This window comes from Falco cherrug, chromosome 4, assembly GCF_023634085.1.
Source record: "Falco cherrug isolate bFalChe1 chromosome 4, bFalChe1.pri, whole genome shotgun sequence".
Taxonomy (NCBI): Eukaryota; Metazoa; Chordata; class Aves; order Falconiformes; family Falconidae; genus Falco; species Falco cherrug.
In genome coordinates this window covers 2,541,840-2,566,188 of record NC_073700.1, presented here as the reverse complement: position 1 = coordinate 2,566,188, position 24,349 = coordinate 2,541,840, and the positions used below count along the sequence as shown (strand labels likewise).

The following is a 24,349-nucleotide window of genomic DNA, read 5'->3' as shown; positions in this document are numbered from 1 at the left end:
TTAACTACTACTTTTTAACCACTGCCACTGTCTTAAGGCCTAAACATACTTACCTTCAAAAAAATACTGCAAACTCATCTACCTTGCAGGGCATTTAGGGGAAAGAGAGTGGATTCAGGAAGGCTATCTAATGTTCTCTTAATAAATGAAAGTTTCCAGAAAGCATTGTACTTTTAAATAAATACAAAAAAAAAATAATCAACAATAATTCTGATAGAAAAAAGCCCAAGAACCTAGAGGACCACTGTAGCTGCCAGTACGACAAACTGGAGGTAGCTATACTGCATTTTCTGCCAACAACTTAAGACTATGTGCAACTTTGCTGAAAAAAGGTTTGTCTTGCACAGAGACCTGCAGATACAGATCATTAACGATTTTTGAATCTAATTGAAAACAGAAATTGCTGAGAGTCTGAAAAGATTTGCTGCAGGTATTGTTTGCTTTCTTGTTGTAGCTGTTTTGGGATTTTTTGTTTTGTTGTTTAAAAATACGCAGCACTTCAGTTTCTTGAACTGGTCAATAGCCTGGGAAAGAAGCCAGGGGACTGGTGGCATTTCAGCATCTTGAACAGAATATTGAGGGAAATAAGCTACATTGATATTAGGGTTAGTTTGGAATGCAAAGGTTAACTCAAACCATAGTAATGTTTTTAATTCTGTAGTAGCAAATCATTAATTCTACACAGGATATTTTGATTGTAAATAGAAAGTTGTATTTAAACCAGAGTGAATTTTTAATGTGTCTCACACCCAAAGACACACTGCGTTTGAAGGTTTCACTACCTCTAGTCACACATATAACTTGACTAAATGTTATTGAAGGAAGATTTTTACTTTTCTTACATAATACAGAAGTGATAAAAGTTACAAGAATCTAACGAATAAAAGATAAATTTAAGTGTAATAACAGGACGTATATCTTAAGGGTGGTATTCTTTATGTTTCCCATTAGCCATTAGAAATGCTGATGTTTGGTCACAAGTGTATTTACAACTAGACTGAACAAAATCATGACATTATTACTACAGTGTAGGTTTATCCTGGTTACAGCTTATAGTACCAAATATTGTAAGCCTATTTTTAGCTTACAGTTTAACTTGAATCAAAATGTAAGCAAGGATTAAAAAAAACAAACAAAAAACCATAGACAGAGTTGGTAAGAGACAACAGAGCCATAGGAAAATTGCAGCATGCTTCAAGTACACATAAAATAACATACTTAGCAAAAACCAGACAGCATACAATGACCTTTTGCTACCTACATTCCAGGAACATACTGTTGCTAATGGTTACCTCTGTTCTTCCAATTAACATCATTATATGTATCTGCGCTGGCAAAATTTAGAACAATAAAATCCTGTGAAGAAATTATTTTTAGAAGTATTATATACTTAACTGAAAATGTTTTTAATTTGTTTGAGAATGTACTAAACCACCTTTCAATTTAGTAGTTCAGTACATCTGACGGGAGGAATTCCTCTGTTGTTGGGATTGCTGTAGAGGGGCATATTATGAGATAACTGCTGCTTCTGACAACTCAATACCTGAAAAGTAACCTTTCCATCCAAATTTGAAAACGAACATTTTGAAAGCTTACAATACTACGTTACTGGCTGGGAGAACACTACATTTTCCTGGGAAAGAGTGTCTTTAATAAAGTGTTCCAATGCACAGAGTTGTACTAGGTTCTTGAATAGAAAGAGGATTGATTAACTGCTGCCAACACATTGTTGAAATGAATGTACCGGCGTACTTATTGCATTATTTCATGATTTGGAAAGCTGAAGAACAGATTCAATCTATTTGAAGAAGGTCCCTTCATGTTCCTTCTCTGATTTGGAGCAGTTTCCAAGACATTTTGCTTTAAACAAAAACCACCCAAACAGAGGCGGCAGCCTCTTGAGGTCACTTCTCCATCTGTATCTGTTCAGCCAGGAACATAGGTGGCAATGTTCCTTTTTACTCTGGGCCAGATTCTGTCCTCAGAGCATGTTGTGGGGAATGAAAGGAAAACAAAATGAAGTCACTAAGCAGCAGCAGTGCTACTGCACCGGGGTCTTTCTTATTACATGTTTTGGTATGCGCCTTTCATCATGCAGATTTTTCAGGCCCAGTCCATATTTACCTTGTGAGCCTTGTTACCATGCTCCTTGTACAAAAAGCATAACATTTGAGTGACAGTGCTGCAGACTTCCCATCAGTTTATTAGAAAAGTGTCAGTACCTTTCAGACATCCTTTATTCCTGAGTTAAGAGTTTAAATTTCTATCTGAAGACATGTTTTCCAAACTCTCATCTTTCTTTCTCTCATTGCATTCATGCAGGTAAAGGCCTTTATTTTTTTGTGAAAATACATTGGTTTGAGCATTTCATACACAAATTCAAGCATCATGTGCAAGTATACAGCTTCTGACACGCAGAAACTTGAGCAGATATTAACTGAATTCTGAAAATGGTGGGATTCAGATTCCATGTACCAGAACCCTCTCCGGATGCTTGAACTGCTAGGCCAGGGAGCTACCAGCCTCCCAGGTTCTGGTAAACACCGCCATGAAGACAATCACAGCATGGATTGCTGCACTGCCAGAAGCTTATTCAACTAGTTCGCAGTCATAAAACCATACTCATTTGTAAGGCCATAATGATTGCAGTACTTCCAAAACTCTGGAAGGCCGAGATGTTTGCTGGGAACACACGAAAAAGCAAAAGGTGACATTATTTTTGTCAGAGATGAGAGGCAGCCACTTATTTAACGTGTTTGTGAAATGCTATTTACTAATGAGTGTGGCCAACCACACAACTACAGGAATGGCTTAGAAACAGCTCTTTTGAGTTGTTTCGCCACCAGCAGCATTTGTTCTCTCTTGTCTGAATCACTGTAGCTTTCCCACTCTGATAGAGAATCCTAAAAATTGCAGGCTCACCTGACCCTGCACCCTCCCCAGGCAGTGGTGCTGTGAGTTCTTGCTCAAGTCAGTGCTTCCTCAGCATTTATGACTGCAAGCAGTTTGAAAGGATCTCTCAGGTAGTGAGACTGCTTCTTTCATTCTATGAAAACACTAAGCTCTGCTTAACAGCACGGAGTTGCCTGTACTGAAATCATCTCTCAGGGAGTTGCGACACTTCCCTGCGGCTGTCTAATCCGCACTAATTCTTGTCTAATTTGGAAGAGAGGATGATCCATGCATCTGGGCTGCATAACCTCAAAGGTGGAAAAGGAACAGCTTAAGAGGAACAAAAAGTTTTGAAAGAATGCTTATTTTATAATAATACATAAATATACAGGCAGTTATATTTCAGAGAAGGCTCTATCTCTTGAGTCAGTAGCCTCCAGTTTACCGACTAGACACTCTGAAACTCTCATAAAGTAAGGAGTAATGGCTAAGAGAAGGCGAGTTCACCCACCTTTCTTTGAATATAGGGAAAGTAAAAAAACAGTATTAAACAGCATACAAGAAGCTAAAGATTTTCAACAGCCTTCTCCACTGCCTTAGACACTCATATGATAACTTTTGATAATGGTACTCATATGATAAACTTAAAAAATCTGTGCTGAATGCTAAAGGATATAGAACTATGAAACCAAAAGGCTAGCAGTTAAGTTTGTAAAATTCTCAGGGCTTTTCTCTAAATCTACATATACTATATATAGGACAAGGATTTTCCTTCAATAAAATGAACATTAAAAGGGTTTTCTTGTTACTTTTCTGCCCAGTTTATTACTGTATTTATTACTTGTACTGTTTTCCAAGGTTTCTCTTCTCTGGCATAGTTCATTACCTCTCAATACAAGAAAATGTAAAGAATGGTACAATATTGTCTTAGGCAATAGGTATAGCAACATTCTATGTGCTAGTGACATCAAATCTGTGAAACATTTTTCAGTTTTAAGATATAAATCATACATCCTGTTCTATACTTTACAGGACTATATATTATCAGGTAGCTGCCAAATAAAGTAAAGGAGGCTCTCTGAGCTCCACTTAGTGAACAACACTCAACAGAATAAAGAAAAAAAAAAATCATAGAAGAGAACCTACCTGATGCAGGACTTAAGACAAAAATGTGTGGGAGGCCTCTCCCTTTTACAGGAAGGGAACACGTATTTTAACAGGGATAACCTTTATAACGGTAAGCCCTGGAGTATAATATATACTATATACTATTCCTATACTGCATATAATATACACTGCATTGCCCATATGAACTTTGCCCATCAAAACTTGGCAACACGTATGACTTGGGCTGCATGTTAATTTCATTCTGATCTCACTTGCATCCATATTATACAGTCTCGAACCTCAGTAGGAATGAAGGAAGCAAGCATTCAGAAGACACACTGCATGACTGGCTAGTGCATGAACCCTCCTTTGGCTTGCTAACCTGCAACGTGACAACAACGTGGGAAAAATGACATACCGAATGACATGTTGATAATGTTAATACCATATAGTGGGGCATATCTTTGAGAAAGAGAATGCCTTAAAAAGAAAGGATCCTTTTCAGACTATCTTTTTTCCCTTCTAGATTCTAACATTTACAAAACTAGTAATGGTCTGGTTGTGTCAGGTTCTTACCCAGTGCAGAAGCACGGTAATCACTGAAGCACCTCCAGAATGAGCATGGATACAACCACAAAGTTGAACAAAGGTAATCTTCCAGTGAATTTGTAGCAGATGTAGTCACTAAAAGTTTATGATCTTTGAAATGAACAGAGAGAGGAGTACAGGTGCCAAACTACCACTGGAAGTCACTATGAGCTGACACTTTCACTTCCCTGAAAGTTACATATCCAGAACTGACGAAGGATACAGAATCTGTGTGTTGTACAAACCTCTCTTTTTAAGGTTTCACGTAAACTCTAAAATAGGAAATCTAACATATCCACAGATTTCTGAAAGTGCTACAAATAATCCTTGCCAGATATTGTTGGATACCCACTTGTAGTCTCCAACCATTGGTGCTCAATGATTAGAAGGATGCATTTCAGCTTTTAGCTTCTAAAACTATAAGAAAACTGCTGGAAATCCACTTAATCCATACTTGGCTATTTTTAAAAAGCCCCAAAAACCCCCACCCAAACCCCAAAAAAACCAGCAGACAGACAATTCCCAGTGGTGACATTAGCAACTATCCCTCAGCTACAGCATTATACACAGCTCTAAAATATTTACCTCTTCAGCATACTTTCTGTGACCTACACATTCTTAGTTGAGCCACATTTGCTGCTGCTCAGCCTTGTTCATTGCTCTTAAAGGCCTGACAGGGCTCGACGTTGCTCCATTTATTATCCATTTTTACACTTCTTATCAAATTAAAAGGGAAGATTAATCTCCCCTCAGCAGATTTCTCTAACATTGCTAGTACTACTTGAAAATAATGACATGTATCAACCCCTGCCCCTCATTAAAGTCAATACTCAAGTAATGTGACACTACTCTAGCAACTACTGTATATATACACATATTGATTTTTTCATTTTTTTATGTATATGTGTGTTTGCATATATCCATAGCAAGAGACAGAGACAGTGATGAAAACACCCCACTTCTCTAGCCATTCCTGACCTAGTTTCCTCCAACCTCTTTCACTGAAGTCATGGCAACTTCTCCTTAACCAAGTCTGAGAGTTTAATCCTGTCAAATAATGGTTTTGCACTGTTCCACTCACCTCTGCTCTGTAGTTTCTTGGTAGTCTTAACATATCTAATGACTCCTTCAGTCTTTTTGCAGTTTTCCCCCACTCCTCTCTGAAGGTGTCATGCAGTGACAAAAATCTAATTTTTATTCACCTTCTGAGTGACATAAACTAGTTCAGCACACAGCAGCAGCTGTGAAATGAAAGCACCTAGCAATGTAAGTCAACCTGATGGCTCCCAAAATTTGTGTTGAGCATTTTAGACAGTCTGTAGGCTTGTACTCAGTTGTTCATTCTTAACTAAAATGTTCATAAAATGGGAACTACAGACCACAGAAAATTGGTAACTGTTCCATGATTTTGTAAAGTAGTCCTTCGTAACAACCTCTTGGCTACAAACTCGCGTAAAAAATGAACAATGGTATGCTTTTATCGCTGTCATTACCCTAACATTACTCTCTGAAATTACTCTGTCAACATATTTTGTATACTCACTGGCCCTGTACTAAATCCTACCTACAAAAACACCCTAGAGTGGAAATCCAAAGGAATAGGGGGACAAGGCAGTGAAGAATGACTAATCGGTCAAAAAGAGAAAAAAGGCAACTCTAAATGCACACGAGCCATTTTGGAAGGTCGTAAGTCCTTTGCCCACATTTAGAGCTACTGGATCTTCATAATAGCACTTGCAACTTACAGTACAATTCTTAATTAAATAAATTCAGATAAATTCTACTGACTCCATTTTTTATTTGTAAATGAAAACCAATAGTCAGCAGAGTTGAAATCATTAAAAATTAGCTGTTGAAGGGACTTTGTGAAGATATCAGCCATTTTCCTTTCCACACAGACAACTATACCTACATCGTTTCAAAGCCTGCACTGACTGATATTCTGTAACCTTCATATGAATTCCAAAGCAATATTTAGTAAGACTTCCTCAAGAAGTCCTCCTGATACTGCAAATCAATTTCTTTGCAGCCATATAAGAATTTAGTGGAAAACAGTGAAAAATTTACCATTTTTTTTCCCCAGTCTGTGTTCACTATTGGGTTTTTTGCACAGCAAGAACATCTCTTTTCAGCATTTAATTTGACTAAACAAAACCCCAAGCAACCACTCAACCACTCCTTTTGCTAATGCCCTGAATCTACAAAGTCATACTTTAAAAATATTTTTAGTGTCTAAACTTTTTTTTTTCCCCTTTTTTCTTGCGATTATACTTTTTCAAGAGTCAAAAATAGATACAGGCTTGCTTAACTATTTGCTTTACGCAGTAGCCTGGCCAAGATAGCCAAGAAGTGGATGTGACTGTTGTTTAACATTGTTTTCAGTTACTTGAGCATCTTTAAAATTCTTTGCACCAAGGCCCTTAAGATTCTCCAATTTCAAGACAGTAAGCAAATCTAATGGGCACATTCTTTGACAGTTGAAAGTGACAGTCTATTATTTACAAAACCACATGCATATTTAAAATATTCCAGAGGTATTGAAAAATATGGCTTGGGAGAGTTACATGCTATTTGTTTACACATCTAGACTTGCAAACAGAATTCCCATTGTAAACTGGTGGAGAGAACATTACTGGGGAGGGCAAAACACCAATGTAACTTTTCGGCTTGTCCTATGCAAGACATCTCTCTTCTGTAAAGGAGCTACTGAGGTGGACTAATTGGTTTCAGGCAGCAATTGCCACGAACTGTATCTTGCTTTTAGTTTTCTATAGGATTTAAAAGTTTGTTTAGATACAAGTGTAGGAGGCTATGCATAATAATTCTTAATGAAGGGATGAGATCACTTTGGTATTTGTACAAAACCAGATGCAACTGAAAGGCAGCCTTTCAGCGGAGATCTTCTCTTATATAAGTAACAAAACAAAAACAAAAAACCACACCAAACATCCCCCCCCCCAAAAAAAAAAAACCCCACAGCACCTACAAGAAACCAATTAAAATCCTAGCAAAGCCAGAAGAAACATGCCTGGTTATTTTGGCATGTTCTGCAATTGACTGATTTGGCCAAGCCTGTCATGGCACAGCTAATATTTTGCTATTTTAGACCTTTCGGGTTTTGTGGTTTTTGGTTGGTTTTGGTTTTGTTTTTTTTTTCCCCCCCTACAAGCAAACTATGTTTCTAACAAATAATTCCTTCCCTGCAGGATCAAAAAGTGCATATATAGGTATATATGTCTTTAAACATACATTTCTAAATTAGCAACAGTGAAAAAGCCCTTAATGCTACTAATTCTTAAAAAAAGTTTAGCATTCTTCAGCAAAACTGGGTATCTGAGCCAGCAGCTGCAAAAGGTCACAGTTTAAGCACGTCACTCAGATCCCTGTACATGTTTTCCAACTATTAGTAGGCAATAATATCATTGCTAGAACTTTTACAATTGTGTAATTAAGGGTTATTTTAAATAGCTCATGTATGATCTTTGCTACAAAAATGTAATTTCTATTTTTGCCAGCACTGCAGGCCAAAACTTTCCCATATTTTATTGTAGGAACCAACCAAATGCTACATATTCCCAAAAGACATTTTAAGTTGTAGATAGTGAAATAAATGTTTTATGAACTATATCTGAAATAACAGTCTCATTCTAAATAACTAGGAAAATAAAAAATAAAAATTGTTCATGGTACCTTCACAACCAAAGAAATGGTTATTATTACCCTAAGTACCTACAACTACTGAAGAGGAGTTTGTAATGTTTTAAAGTTAGTTTTCCAAAACTTAAAAGGTGTGTCTCCTAACACCAAATTTTTATTATTTAAAACTTTCCATTACAGAATCTTGTTTCCAGATACAGATATATTTATTCAAACTCCTACGGTTTAAGCAAACTATTTTATGATGATTACTTTCAAAAATTTTAATGGTAATTTTTGGCTTCACCCAAAACACAGACATAGGAAAAAAATACTTATTGCAATAACCTGACACTTGACTTATCATTGAAGAAAAACAGAAAAGTTCGCATTGCCAGACGTCATCAGGATACCGACAAAAACCTTCCTAGAATCCTCCATCAAAATACTTTAATGCTGCATACTTACTACTAACTTTGCACAATTTAAAGACATCTGGAAGAAAAAACCCACACACAGAGGACTGGGAGTTAGCAAGACTTGAAGATAAACTGGACTGAGAATGTCTGGACAAGGAGGCCAGTTTCTCACACTAACAGACAGGCATGAGGAGAGGAAGAGAAGCAATGAGCAGAAGGAAGAACAGTCTTGTAGAGGAATGAAGCTGGGTTAATTAGCATTGGTAATATACAGCTGTGGGCTGGCTTCAGGGGCGGTGGGTTGGCTGATGTAGACAAGGTGCAGCTGTGGCTGGTTCCGTTAAGGGGTTGAGAGCCAATGAAGAGAGAGCAGCCGAGGAAGAGAGGGGAGGAAGAAGCAGAGAGAAGAGAGTGGGCCCTGGATGAGGTGAGATGAGAAGGCAGCAGAGGGACTGTATGAAGAATGTACTGGTATGAGATGGTAAAAGACCTTGTTGCAGCTTGATAGTTTGGGGAGTGCTGCAACGCAGTCTGTGATTAGCTGGCCAATGAATTTAGGGAGCAGATGAAAAATGTTTAGGGAGTTATAAGACCATAGGTGGGTGAGCAACTATCCTGACACTAGATGCAAGTTTGGGGTGTGGACAGCTGGCTGTATAAAGTGACTGGGACTAGCTGGCTAGAGGTGGAAAGCAGTAATACATCCAATTTGGAGACAAGTTAGAGGACAGTTTGAACTGCCCAAGAAAAGACTAGGATGAATTACAATCCAGAGAAAAGACAGCAGTAGGAAGTATACGTGGGAATATTAGGATTGGATGTAATCCTAGGGCAGGATACTAAAGTAGATGGTTGTGGTGGGGATGCCAGGCAGACACTATCGTTGAGCAGGGAGTAACAAATCAACTGTGGAATTAAGATAAGAACTGCGATAGCGCACCAGTGTCCCAGAAGCATGCTGACATCTAGATTCCATCTGAACAGACCTTTCAAAGTTTCTGGAACTAAGATTAGAAACATGAGGAATGAAGAGTTGATTTGCGCAGAGGGAAGAGGTTAGGATAGGAAATGAACAATTTAAAAGCTACCCCATCATGCTGGAAACCCATATTCATAGCCCTTCCATACCCTAGAGCCTATGAAGTTCTCTACCAAGAGAACTCCCTAGCTATCACATGTCCTGCTATTCTGCAGTAGGTGGATTCAGAAAAAGCTTTCACTCTCTCCTGTTAGCACTGTGTATAAACAATTAAATATTTATTGGCATAAAGACTGGAACTGGATAGTCTAACTATTAACCTATAAAGTATCAGAACAGTTTCCCTCAGTCCTTCTTGTCCTCACATATCCCCTTCAATCTAAACCATCTAAACTAGTAGTGAGACAGAGGGAGAATAATCCTTCTGGCCAAGGCACCTGAGAAGCAAGATGTTAGCATCCCAGTCTATGCTCCACGATTACTTAACTTTTATACAAAGCAGAGCAAGATCAAGAAAAGACGGTGAGATTCCCACCCATACAGAAGAGTGGAATATATGTATTCAACTTCTTTCAAGCAAAATACAATGAAGAGAGTCTTCTAAATACTGAGTAATTAGACTAAAGATGACAAAGTTATTTTTAAAAATAATTTTCTTGCAAGTGCTCAAAAAATATTTTGTTCGGAATGAAATCGCAATTACTTGTTTCAAGCAAATATTACTGTGTCTTTAACTTTTTTTAAATCTTCATCTTTGGACAAAGCTGACTCAAATATTTTCTGGTTTGTTAATTGAAATAAAATGTGTGCAATCCTAATGCTAAATAGCATGAAAAAACGTCTTGGGCTCCTCATATGTCTTCCTTTTACTCTCTCTGTAGCTCAGATCCCCTTCTGTAAATAGGAATAATTTGAACTGATCAAGATTTTTGTGAAGATCAGTGAAAGTGTAAATAATCATGAAAACTGTGACTGTAAAGACATTGACATCATGAGTACCCTAGAAAGCCTTGATTGAATTAATAACATTGTCAGCAGAACAGGAACTTAATGAGGATATAAACCAAAAGGAAATGAACAAATAGAAAAACAACAACATATTGAATACCTGCACAGTGTTTCCTCCCTATCCATACTCTAGCAAAACCAAAGCAGATCTATTAAGTGGTTCTTCAACTAAAGAAATCTATACCCATAAAAGATGTGAACTTAAAACTGCACAGCCTTACTTCCAGTATTTCCTAATAATCAAATACTTGACTTTGCAACTTTTAAGGTCATTTTGTCTCCATAGTAAAAACAATACGTATAAAGTCCATCTGCCTGGTTTAGGGTAACATTTATCCCTCAATATTAAGAAATCAGCTTAGCATTTTGACACCTATCCCATTTACTTCTCTCAACCGAAACCAAAGTCAGTGGTTTTGAGGCAAAACCAGATGAAAAGCTCATGCGACTATAAACAAAAAGCAATTTTCACACGGCCTTTTATGAACCAAACAGAAATAAGCAAGTCTGGCACAACTCGATGTTCTACAAGACATGTACAAAGACCCTAGTTCTGAGAGGTGCAGAAGGTCTCTGGGTACTGAGCACTGCAGGATGAGTCTCAACTTCCTAACGACTTTTCATAGGGTAGTGGGGATTAACCACAATGTGACTCCTGCAGTCATTTGCAGCCTGAATGAAACAGGAAAACTCTCTTTGACTTTGCAAGGAAAGGGATTGTGCCTTTTCCTTTTTGCTGAGAACAGTCCCTTTTCTTTTTCCCTAGACAAAAAAATGGTTTTTTCTCACTATGCTTTTCTTGGAAATGCTAAGGAGGTGTCACCCCCTCCAGAGAATGACAGGCCAACAAGTTAGACCTTCTTTAACAGAGGACTAAATTGTTGTTACACAGCCAATAAAAAAAACCTATTGAGGTGGAATCAACCACAAAACCATGGGTCCTCTGTCTGTCCAGCTCCCTTCCCAGGCACTAGAAACCTCAAATTCCTGACCATGGTGACAGACTGGAGTAGCAGCCAAAAGAGCCCACAGACATAGCTGCTGCCCCTGTACCTGCCAGACAATTTCCTCTCCTAGGAAAGCATCAGAACAATGGAGCAGAGTATCTTCTCCTCGCTATTCTGTTTCCCAGGCTATAAATATAGCCTCATCCATGGCCACAGCTCTTTCATGGGACTGCTTTAATACATCCAAAATTGTCAAGACCTCTGTTACTACCTCTGCAGCTACCACTATTAACAGTTTAAAGTTTGGACACTAGAAAATCCATGTGCCATACCCAGAAATTAGGATTACTATTTTTTTCTTAGAAAATCATTAATCAAGCTATATGATAAGGATGAGAGAAACACCATAAATGGTAGTTAACTGGGCAGTCTCTGAATGCTGGGCACTGTTATGAAATGAAAAGTGAAGTTTCAGGCTCTTGCCTGTCATTCTTTCAGAGGAGCATAGACAGGTTTGGGCTTAAAGATCACCCAGTTCTACTCCCCCGACAGGGACACCTCCCACCAGCCCAGGTTGCTCCAAGCCCCGTCCAGCCTGGCCTTGAACACTGCTGGGGACGGGATATCCACAACTTCTCTGGGCAACCCGTTCCAGTATCTTGCCACCCTCACAGTAAATAATTCCTTCCTAACATCTAATCTAGATCTATTCTCTTTCATCTTAAAACCATTCCAGCTTGTCCTATCACTACACACCCTTGTAAAAAGCCCCTCCCTTGGATTTGGCATTACAATTTGAAGAAAAAGTGAATTTCAGTTAATTCAGCTGCTTACCTTAAAAACTGCATATGCAGATGGAATGTGAAACTTCTCAAGGCTATGGCTTGCAATGTCTTTGTAAGCAAGGTAAGAAATCCTTAACCTCCTAATTTTTCCCAGAGTTATCAACAGTGGCAAGTCCGCTAACTCAAATGAAGTCTTAAAACCAACAGGGACAGACATTTCTAAGCAGGAAAAGAAGTAAAGAGGCTCCAAACTCCCAGATGTTGCCTGCTGCTCCTCCAGCAGGATCAGACCATTTTCACTGTATAGCTATAGGTAAGTATATGAATTACAGGCTCAAAAATTATATTAAGTTTTAAGGTCCTTGAACATACAACGAGATTCTCCTGAATGTACCAAAAGGAAAATAGGACCTACTGCAGTACTTACCTCTAAAGTCTCCTTTTTCTCTTTTTTTTTAAACAAACCAACAAACAATAAATAGGCCTTCACTGTCTGTGTAAGCCAGCTATCAAAGCTGGTAGAGAACGTTGCATTATCAGAGGAAGTGCGAATATACTTGCTTGTGTAGCAAGGAAACAGTATCCTCTGCAGAGACCTGAAGAAACGTAACTACTCTGCATGCCAGAAAAGCTCCATAGTACTGCAAAGTTATCTTCCCAGTCATAACTGCAAGTTGGGCAAGTTGCTGTCTGACTTCAGCAATGGGTTTAGGAGTAGCCAAAGCCACAAAACCAATAAAAGCTAGAAATGTATCAGAGACTGAAGCCTTTATTTGCAGTCCTCAAACCAACTAAGGATTTTGATTTGCTTCCAGTCACAAATAAACAAAGGCTGAGCCTTCTAGCCTAGATGATGGAAAAGACCTAGTAGTACTAGTTAAATGGGGAGAAAAAACAGACAGAAAGAGATTCTTTCTCAAAGCCAGCAGACATCCTTCCGAGCCCGGTGTATTCATTTACTCCCATGCGCCTGAACAAAACCAAATCCAGCTTGTGCCCCTGCTACTAATCTTTGCTGATATTTACATAATACCAGTCTAGTCTGGTGCATGATACATAGCAACCTGTATAGCCCTCAGCGTTATTAACTCTTAGACTGAGGGCACTAGGCTTGAAAGAAACACATAGCACTGCTAAAACGTGCATTTGTGTAAATACTGAGTCTTCCCCAAGCATTTTTATTGGGGTTTGGGTTTTCATAAATTAAAAAAATTTGCAGATATTGTGAATACTCTAAAAGGCTGTGGTAATGCAATATGATTATCAAAAGCAAGATAGAACATCAGGCTGACAGTTTACAAATGCAGTATTTAGTTCCACATGTAAATGAGATCATATGCAGTAAGCAAATAGGATCACTATTCACAATAATTGCCACTCCAATATACATGTCATCTCAAGAGTAGATGTTAACAGAAAAAAAACAACACCCACACACAAAAAAACAAAACAAAAACCAAAACCCCAACCAAAAACACAAACCCCAAACTTTTTTCCCCCAGCTGACCCCTTACACAATAAATGGGCTTTAAGTGGCCACAACTTTGAGAAACTTCCATTGCAGACTTGACACTGCAGAGCAAAGCGTAAATGTTTTGAATGGTGTGGCTGTTCAGAAGAAATTTAAGAGCCTCCCCCTTCCCTTCACGGGCATCTACTTAATTAATTGTAAGGAACCTGGTCGTTATGCAAATGAATTTAGTCCTGTGATTGGACTGAAGATTCTCACACACTATCCACATGAGCTATGAAAATACCAAGAAGTATCTGCTCTGTGCAGTCTACCCCATCAATTTTCCTTTTACTATTTGTTTCAAAAAGTGTCTTACAATAAATGACCCCAGAATTTATAAAGGAATAAAGCAACATGATGTGAACAAGACCTCTGGCTAAGTGAAATAACATCTACAGACTATAAGATTACTTGCTGGACAAATTAACTAGTTTAGTAACACATTTACTTCCTATTAACTACTCTGATCTGCACTGCATAATCTATACACAAAGAACTCTACTGTGCATTTGTCTAATATATTTAAGATATATAACTTCATTATAAACTTCTGTTCATTCCAATTAGTTATTTTAATGTAAAATCAGTCCTGATATTTAATAAAGCTCATTGTTCCACCTCTAAACTAGTTTGTTACGTCTATTTTGAATTTTGAAGCCATGTAACGTCATATCTACTTAAATTTTAACAAGGCAAATATCTTCCTCAGGAGGAAGAGAGTATATTCATTTTCCAAGTGTGAAAAGCTATGCAACTTCAGTTTTGCTTAGACAGGGAAAGTAGTTAAGTTCAATGTTTTAAGCCATTTTGGCCAGTACGCTGTTAGGATTATGGAAAGTTTGTCCACAACACAACAAAGAAGTTTCAAATAAATAACTTTATTTTATTTATCTTCTCTCAGGTTTTGTGATTTTAAAAGTTCTGGAGCGTGTCTTTTCAACTTTGTATACACAAGACTATAAAACAAGTTATAGAAAAGGCTAAATCTGATTAGCTCTTCCAGTTTCATAATTCATTCCTAACTCAACCAAAATCAGGTAGGCAAATATTTTGTCCAAAATTTGAAGGATTTAAAGCCCACTGTGACTGGAATCCAAGTTCAGCTATAGAATCTTTTTTTAGCTTCATTTTTAGAGAATTCTGAGAAGGGGACATGCTTAAAATGCACCCGTGTGTGCATCAAAATAGCACTGACACGGGTACTTGGACAGTCTAAATATAAGCACTAACAAAAAAAAACCAAAATCCTAAAAACATGAGAATATAAAACTTAGTCTGCACCCTCCATATAATTCAACTGAATGTTGCCTGTTTCTCTGGATAACTGGAGTTACCATTAATTGCTGAGTTTTTAATATTGATGAATACACAAAGAAGCACAGCGAATAAACAAGGCCAGTACTGGAGAAAATACTTTGTTAATTTACTCTAATTATATGAAATCTTTGTTTTGGTTATCCCAAAGAACCGTAAGATCTCTTTGTTAAAATTATGAAGTCACAGCAATAAGAGATGCCACCTCAGAAATTCTTGTTTATTCTGTAATATTAACTGGGAAATGGGTAGAGCAGGTATATTTTGATTTAATGTGTTAGGTGTTACGATTATTGAGAATTTTAAGAGAAAATAAAATTACAATTTTAACCACATAATGTATGCATTTTCATGCCTTGTTCAGATTTATTTTGGCTTGGGGGGGGGGGGCATTTTTAAATAAAACATTATTTACTGAAGCAACAACTACCACCCATGAAGGCTAATGTAACTGATGTAGCAAGAAAAAGAGGTTCAGAGGCAAAGACAATAGCATATGCTAACATTCAAGAAAAATATGTCAATGTAGAGTTGTCCCTTCAAGCATAGTCTTTATTTATGGCCCTTTCAAAGTGTAGCTAATGCTGTCCCGAACATAAAACAGAGCTCTGAACATAGAGCCTCAGAATAAGGCTCTATCTTAATAAAACTAACAAGATTAGACTGGGCCTGCCTGCAAGAAATTTTAGTAAGCCAGAATTTTGTAACACACTTTGAATTGTGAGATGACTTAGTATTTAAAGTAACATTCCTTTTCCATGACTGTCTTAACACACACTACACCCTGCAAGGCACAAATATGTGACTACACATGCACCAATTTAAATATTTATAGTAAGAAAAAATATGTGTCACCACAAAAGCAGACTGTATTTTGTAGACATATAATTGTCTTCTGTTACTCTAACTGGAAATCTGAAGCAAGGAGATGAGACAGTTAAACTCTCCTATTATTATCCCTGAATAACTAACACATAGTCCTTTAAATCATAATGAGATACAGAAGTCAAAGTATTAATTAGCTCAAGCAAGGATGAAGGTGCAACTCTCAAGCTCTTTAAAAGAAGAAACATCCTGGAAAAAAACCCAAGAAATATTTAAAATCATCCTTTTCCTTTCACCTCTGCTTCCTCATTAGTATGAGTTTGAGGTTCTTCCCTCCAGCAGCAGGAGCCAAGCTCCTAAGTGGCACACTTTGTTCTATGTTCTTTCAGGATATGGAATTCCTTTCCTTGTACCCTCTAAAAACAAAAAGAGTTAAAACTCTCATCCTGACTCTCTTTGGCTGTATGAGAAAATTCCCAGTTGAACTCTTATCATTAAGTGCTATAGGGTTACAAGGTACCTAATCATGTGTAAATGATCAAAATATTGGAAGATAACTTATAGTCTGGTCAAAAATAAATTTTATCTGCACTTACTCCCAGAATTCCATCACTGGAGAAGTGGCATTTTGTAAAGAGACTTGACTGCAGTTGCTCATATTAAGTTTTTGAAATTCCACACAGTTTTCTATAAAAGAACAAAAACAGAGTTTGCTATATTGACATGCAAGTACATTTCCTCTTGTCCATCATGTAAAGCTACTATTCTATAATACATTTTCTCTCTGTGGTTAAAGGATTTCTAGGTATGCTAAAATGCCACACCTCCCTCTGTAACACTAACTTGATCACCAGGATCCCAGGCCTATCCCATCCTACCCATGCAGTATGCTACAGTCTGCTACAACGCTTTCCAAAGGCACAGTTGCAATGGCAAGGACCCATAAAACATCTGAGGCAGAAGAAAGATGCTTTGAAAAACCAAAGCGATTGGGAATTACAACATACTCCTACTCCAGCTGCTGGTTCAATGGCCAATGGTAACAATTGGCTCATGAAACACTGCCAGCAACAAGTTCCCGCTTTGCCTTAATATGGCAAGTGAATAGTCACTCTGGCTTATTTTTATTATCTCCAATACAGAGAAAGGAGGTCAAGGCAGCTCAGCATTGTCAAGTTGACACTTACTATTTGAACAGCAATCAACATTGACTAAGCTGCCTTGCAGGGTTGCCAAAATTGATACTGAAGCCTTCCACATCTATTGGGCCCACGGCTAGCTCCCTGACATAACCTAAACTGCAAGATTTCAAATAGCTTTAGTTTGCTCAAAGAACACAATAATGACCAGTTATTAAAAGCCATGAAAGACAGGACAACTGGTACATGATTTGAAATCAGACAGTAATATAGGAAACAAATGCAAAGACTTCAGGAATGCGGAAATAAGGGCATCAGTATGTATTCCTCCCCATAGATGTTTGTGATCTTCACATGCAGCAAGTAGAGCATTACAGATAAAAATATCAATCAGGACAGATGCAGAGCCCTGTACTGCAAAACCTTATGAATACACACCTCATCTTTCATGGAACAGGCTACTTTGCATGCAGTAAGGATTATTTATGTGGCTAAATTTTCAGAAGTAGCTTGATGAACATTATCCCTCAACAACTGGCATTAAAAAAAGTGAATCCGAAGTTCCACATTTAATACTTTCCATTTAAACTCCTCCTGATTTCATTAGAGTGAAAAAGCAAGATTGTAACCTGTCATCAGGTCATCAGCTCGTCAGTAGAATTGACTTACTGTATTCCATGAGAATAGATATGATTGCCAATGACAGTGTTAGGATTTAGCCAGAATATCTTAAAAAATTAACAAGATCCGAAGTCTTCTTCTGCTATCTGACATTGTATTTTGCAGGAACAAATGCTTATACAATGACTGAAAACAAAAAGGTGTGAATAAGTCTTCACTCCAGGATTCCTTTATCATGGTGCAGTGTGATGCGATTGGCCCATTTCCACAGATTTTCTACCAGAACAGTTTTGTTTCTGATGTTTTAATATATTAACCAACTACTTGGAAGTATTTGTACAGCAATAATCTCTACTGAGGTCATCATACCTGTATTCCATTCATGCCCACAGGTAGCCCAAGGAAGCTCTGTAGTAAAGCAGTTAAACAAATAGAAGATAGCCCATGCTAAAATGATGATGTAATATACATTTAGATGTGCCTCTATAACTTGGGTAGCATATCCAATGCCTAGAGAAAAAAAAGAAGTGAGACAAATAGAAAACAGTTACTTTTCAGGTACTTTAAAAACCAATGCTTACCACTTTATCTTAACTTCAATTTTGATACAATTTATTTTATTTTACTTCAAATTGAATGCATTCTTCTGCAGTAGAACACAGAACTGTTACCTTCAAATAGAGGGCAAACTTTCCTCCAGCATGTAATGCCTCCTTCACTCGTAAACTGCCCCAAGGCCGTCTCCAAAAAAAATACTGGTATTCCACAGCAAATAAAAAAAACCACATATGGAATGAGGAAAGCACCTACAAGTAAACATTGAGGGGGTATTAGTTACAGTGAATACAGTTCCTTGACAGCATAGTGAGAAATTAATTTTCTTAATAAAGTAAGGATCACCTATTAGCCACCACTCAGGCATGATGCTGAAAGTGCAGAAAGTGTTTACTCCTTGCCCCAAATATCAAAAGTTAACCTGTAAACCAGTGTCTTGTACAAAAAAAGATCAAAGTTCCTCAGTATAGACTAAAGTCTGTTCATGTGTGTCTCAAACACAGAAAAGACCAGTGTTGCTCAGCCACATAGCTCCGCTGTGATCGTCACCAAGTCAGTCTACACGATCTTCTCTTCCTTGCCTTTCTCAGGAAAGCAGGGATGAAGAAGCATTATGGAAATTAAAACCAAGAAGTCCTTTATATGTTATTTGGGTAAGCCTGATGATAAGAATCACTGAAAGGGAATGATGAAATAAACTTCAGAATTACTTACAAGAACAGGAAAGCAGGGCTTGGCCTTATCAGCTAGAAATATTAATATGAAATTGTAGCAAAATAAGACAACATCAACATTTTTGTTAGATGCTGACAGTAAACTCCAGCATAGACACTGAATAGTACAATTCAGTGCTGAAGCATTGTATACAACAACAACAAGTAATCCTTTTTTATCGATTAACACACAGAAGTAGTATTGTATTATTTAATGATTAATAGTGTTATTAGGTATGGCACCTAAAAAAACATGGCTGTGAAGTATGCCAAAGCAATGAGAGAAGATACATATGTTAGGCATAATGTCACTTGCTAATAACGTAGATTTGGGGTAATCCGTTTAGAATTGAACCTAAATAATAAGGAATAAAATACAGCCTTTTGACTACACAGAGAATCTGTTAACATATAAGGATTTGGTTTTCCTCATTCCCCCAAATCCTCAGACTTTCTGATGAGTCAAAGGATGAGGTGGAAAGCAAGCAACTAAACCAATTGGTTTAGACTGAAACAAGGAAATAAATAAATAAATACTGAGAAGAAAGCAGAAAATAACTCATTCTGCCATTTTCACTTACACCAAGAAAGTTTTGCTGGTTTAACCAGGCAGACTAGCACAGCAAAGTGCTGTACAGAATAATTTACCTGAAATTGGATGAAAATTACAGTGTTAACTGCCTAAGTTATGAGAATAAAGCTTAGTACAACATATAAAATGTTTGTATCCAGGCCTCAACCTACTTGCTCACAAACAAATAATCCCACACCACTAAATAACTTCATTTAAAGCTCCCATGAAATGACGTAAGCATCCCATCATTCATTCCATTTTAAATCAACACAAGTTACGCTAAACACATGAAAGTTTTGGTGGATGCATTTTCTCCTAGGAAGATGTGTTTTACAATAGTGTCCATCACTGCATACATTGATCAGTTCTTTACGGCACTAGCAATAGTAGCATTTTCTTCCGTCAACAGGAGTCCTGAAGGTCAATTTGATCGTTTATGAACGGCACCTTAATAGTTACCTCTCCAATATTAAATCTCCATCAGAATAGTAACTATGAACAAAGTATTTCTGAATATACTTCAGGAAAATTTCTACAACTACAAGGCAAACAGGCATCCTGTTCATAATGTTTGTTAAAAAAAAGGCAACAAAAAAACCACACCAAAACCCAAACACCAGAACACACCCACGACCTGCAACAATCAGGTTTATGAATTATTATGCTTTAGGCACTTTGATTAGAAAGGTGAGACAACTAAACACAGCTGCTTTGACTTGAAGTTTCTGTCTTCAGACCCAGCACATCAAAAGAGATCTCTTCACGAGTAGTGTCTTCCTTCAGCTAGGCAGTTTGCCTATAGATGAATCTCAGCTGCATCTCAAGCAACACAAGTGGATTTCACAAAGAATGGAATCCTTGCATCTAAAACATGCTTTCTCTGCATGATTTGCTGTGCAAACGGTTCAAACGAAATCTTAAATGCTGGGTGAACTGCTGACCAGTATCAAATCCCGCCTGGCCTGCTCATGCACACAACCATTGCAAGTTAAGCATGGCAACTTGTTGAAATTACTAGCTTTAACTATTTTTCCAACACTGTTCTACAACAGGTATACATCACGAAAATTAGAGGACACCAGGTTTCCCAGCTTGCAAAGAGACCATATGCCAAGATACACCTAATTCCAAGCATGCAAAGAAATTAATTTTCCTAAAAAGACCCATTAAATATCCATAAGAACAAAGTAAATTTATAGAAGCTTATGCCTACACTACCTGTTATGACTTGGAGTAAGTACCAGAGAGACATCAGACCTCAGGAGTTCCATACTACTGCTTCTAGGTTTGTTCTGTATCTAGCAAGTTAGGAAATAACTAGCTCATATCTTACCATTGTCTTCACTTACCACACACTAAGTAGTTTTCAGTATTTACATCTGATGTATCAAACAAGTCCAACCCTGGTCTAATTCCAGCAGGGTGTTCCAGAGAGTTACAAAAACGCGGGTCATAGACCAAGTCTTCACTGAATAAAGTTGAAGTCAATGGCAAATTTCCCATGGTCCAGGACATGACCAAATAAACCATACACACATTAATTCTATTCTTAAGGAATAGAGTGGTGATTAAGTATGATATTTAAGTAATTGCTTTTTCACCAAATCACCAAAAAAAAAAAAAGGTTAGAAATTTTTTCCACTTAATGTTATAGCCTTAAAAATTATAGCTTCACATTTTGACAACCTAGCATATTTATATGCAAATGGGCACATAAAGGTTACTGTATGAACAAGGAAATCTTCATTATATACTGAAAAAATATTTCTATCTTTTTCTCTGCGAAAGCTTTGACAATCAACAAGAAACTGTTCTGCATATCATATCCAGCATATTAATATTTATGTACTAACAGCAGTACTTGGTAGCATCATTCTGAAAACAGGCGAATTCTTGTCATCTTAGTTTTGCCAAAGCACAGCTATGCAATGAAAGGAGCCACAAACCATAAACAGATCTTCCACAGCAGTATCAGCCTTACAGAACCAGCAGACAAACTGGGCCAAAACCACCCGAGTTCAGACAACCATGCCTAGTTTTTGAGGGACAAGGGAAAGATGTTTGACACAGAACTGTTAGCCCGCAAACCCATTAGAGAACAGATCTTTGCATATCAGCCACTGAAAATACTGATTTTCTCCCTACCCATAACAGGTAGTGTAGGCATAAGCTTCTATAACACTGATTCAGGCCTTAAGGGAGGAGAACGTTGAATCCAGTCCACAGAATTCTAAACCAAATTTTTTATTTACTTTTCTTTCCTCCCCTCACTGCTTTGCAAGTCACTGCTGATATGCTTATTCTTAACCATCACATACCTTTCATTGTGTATGCATAACTATAACCAATACATGCCACATGTTGCACTTTTGTAGAAGTTAAGTCTGCTCTTTCTCTCTCAAATAATATTTGTATTCTAAATTTTATGGTGCTTTCTCTCTTCTTTGAGTAACAGGCAGCTTTTACATCTTCCCCTACCTCACTGTAGTGATTTAGGAAGAAATAAGAAAAAAAGTATGGTTGAATTAAAGAAATTTTCACATGACAAAGAAATGAAAGTATTTTTTGTAGCAGTATCAAAACCAACATTCATCCTCTCCAAAGTACACTGTTGTGAAAAATAAACTGCTCCATTATTTTCTACATCAGACAAACTTATTAAAGTATGCTTGGGTCTGTATTCATATGCAGAAGAAAACACACTACTACTATGATAGAACACTGGCTCCTTCCACATCAAAAATCTTAGAGAAAAAAAGATGTAAATTTACTAACATAAAAGAAACTTGTGAAAGTAAGTCACACAATATTTGGGAGGAGAAAGAAAGAGAAACAAAATATTTTTTCCTTACTTGTCAGATGCTTAATACTGCTCTATCCACATATACACCGAAATCCTGAACACATACCTCTTATTCATTCAAGAAATCACTGTAAAACATTCTTAACTGTTTATTTCCCACATGTTTATAGCAAGCTGTAAATCAACATATGATGATGCCATCTTACCTCCTCCATTCTTGTAGCAAAGATACGGGAATCTCCAAACATTTCCCAACCCAATAATCTCCCCTGCCACAGAAAGCACAAATTCAACCTTATTGTTCCAGTGGCCTCTTTCATGAACTTTCTTATCATTACTGTGGACGAGGTTGGTACTTGAGGCTTCTGGGTCCAAAGCATCGTCTGGCTTGCCATTAATTATAGGAATAGTCTTTTCAGCTGTCATGACTGTTCAGCCTAGGGGAGAACAAAAGAAAAACATACAGATGTTTTGAGCCACTTGTTAGTAATAACCTTCAATGACTAAAGAAGCCCTGCAGCCTATTGTTGGCTTATTACCTATGTAAATTTGCAGGTGAAAGTGAAGGAGGCAACTCTGTAAGGCTGGAAAAGTTGTAAAAGAAAAAATGAAAAGGAAGGATGAAAAAATTTTACAAGGTTATGGATAGGGAGGGAAGGAGACGAAGATTTCCAAGTGAAGACAGGTAACTTAGTAGAATGACGTTGTTTTAAGGAGCAGACAGTGAAGCCTTTCAAAAATCCCTCCCCAAGCCAGGATCCCAGCTTGACCAACCTACCAGAGGGCAGCGATCAGCTGCACCTTCCAGGCACACAACCGAGAGCAGAAGAAAGGGATGTGGAGAAGGGGGCCTGAATGGTTCTGCCCTGCCTGGAGGACTAGGGGAGCTGCCAGACTACTCACCCAGGGCTCTGCCCGTGCCTGCGCGGCTGGGCGAGGGGCAGGGTCTGTGGCTCAGTGCCGGGCTCCCAGCGGACCTCCCCGCGCTCCGCTCCTCGCTCCTCGCACGGGAGGCGCGGGGCAGGGCAGGCGCCGGCGGGCAGCGGCCGCGGCGGGCAGGGGGAGGCGGGATACCGCGGGCAGCGGTAGGAGAGCAGGAGCCGGGAAGCGTCGTCCTGGTCTGCGGCTGCTGCCCTGCCGGCCGGCGGGGACAGGATGCTCCCCGCCTTGCGAAGCCGGAATTTGCAAATGCTCAGCCTTCCCCGGCGCGATGGTATAACACCGCCTCCCCCCTCCGCCCACCTCAGGCTGTCCCGCCAGCTCCCCCCTCCTCCTCCTCCACCCAGCATCACCGCCCGAGCCGCCCCCGCCCCGCGCCAGGCAACCAGGGCTAAGCACCGGGCGGTCCCCAGCCCCGCTCCGCGCACCCCCGCGGCTCCCCGCGACACGAGGGGGAGGCGACCTGCCAGCGGCTGGCGGAGGGCCGGCGGCGGCTGCGGCTGGGGATGGCTGCGCACCTGCCGCCCGCCCTGCTGCAGTGCCCGCCGCGGCGGGAGCCCGGCCCCGCGCCTGCCCGCCGCTCCCCCACGCTGCTTCGGGGGCCGGGGCGCTCGGGGGGGGCTGCGGAGCTCGCGGGGGAGGGGGGGGGGGGGGGGGAAGCCGGGGCTCTCGTGGGGCTGCAGCAAGGTCGGGCCTGGCAAGTCAAAGAAAGGAACCTGGCGAAAACATGACGTTAACTTCAGCCTGAAAGGGGGACGGGGACACGGGGACGCGGGCGGGGATGTGAGGGGAATAAAGAAAATGGGGGGGGGGAAACAACATTTGGAAAGCGTGGAAACAACGTGGGTGCTTTCGAGTTACACTGGGAAAATGCAGAAACGGCCCACGTGGGCATTTCTAACTGCAGTTTTGCACAAAATTCAAGCTAAATAATTGTAAAATAGAAGCAAGAATAGGAGAAAACCAATACAAACTGCCCAGTTTCCCGTTGA

At 38.9% G+C, this 24,349-nt stretch overlaps 1 protein-coding gene across 1 annotated transcript in view; it reads right to left on the bottom strand.

Moving 5' to 3' along the window:
* SLC6A11 (solute carrier family 6 member 11) overlaps positions 1 to 23,552 on the bottom strand; it is a 107,501-nt gene extending 83,949 nt beyond the window's left edge. The window contains exons 1-5 of the mRNA XM_005444412.4: positions 23,322 to 23,552; positions 22,625 to 22,855; positions 18,445 to 18,579; positions 18,143 to 18,283; positions 16,610 to 16,700 (exon numbers count right to left, since the gene is read on the bottom strand). Of these exons, the coding sequence (XP_005444469.1) occupies positions 16,610 to 16,700; positions 18,143 to 18,283; positions 18,445 to 18,579; positions 22,625 to 22,844 (587 nt within the window). The 5' untranslated portion in view covers positions 22,845 to 22,855; positions 23,322 to 23,552. The remainder of the gene's footprint in view (positions 1 to 16,609; positions 16,701 to 18,142; positions 18,284 to 18,444; positions 18,580 to 22,624; positions 22,856 to 23,321) is intronic.
* Positions 23,553 to 24,349: the final 797 nt, after the last annotated feature.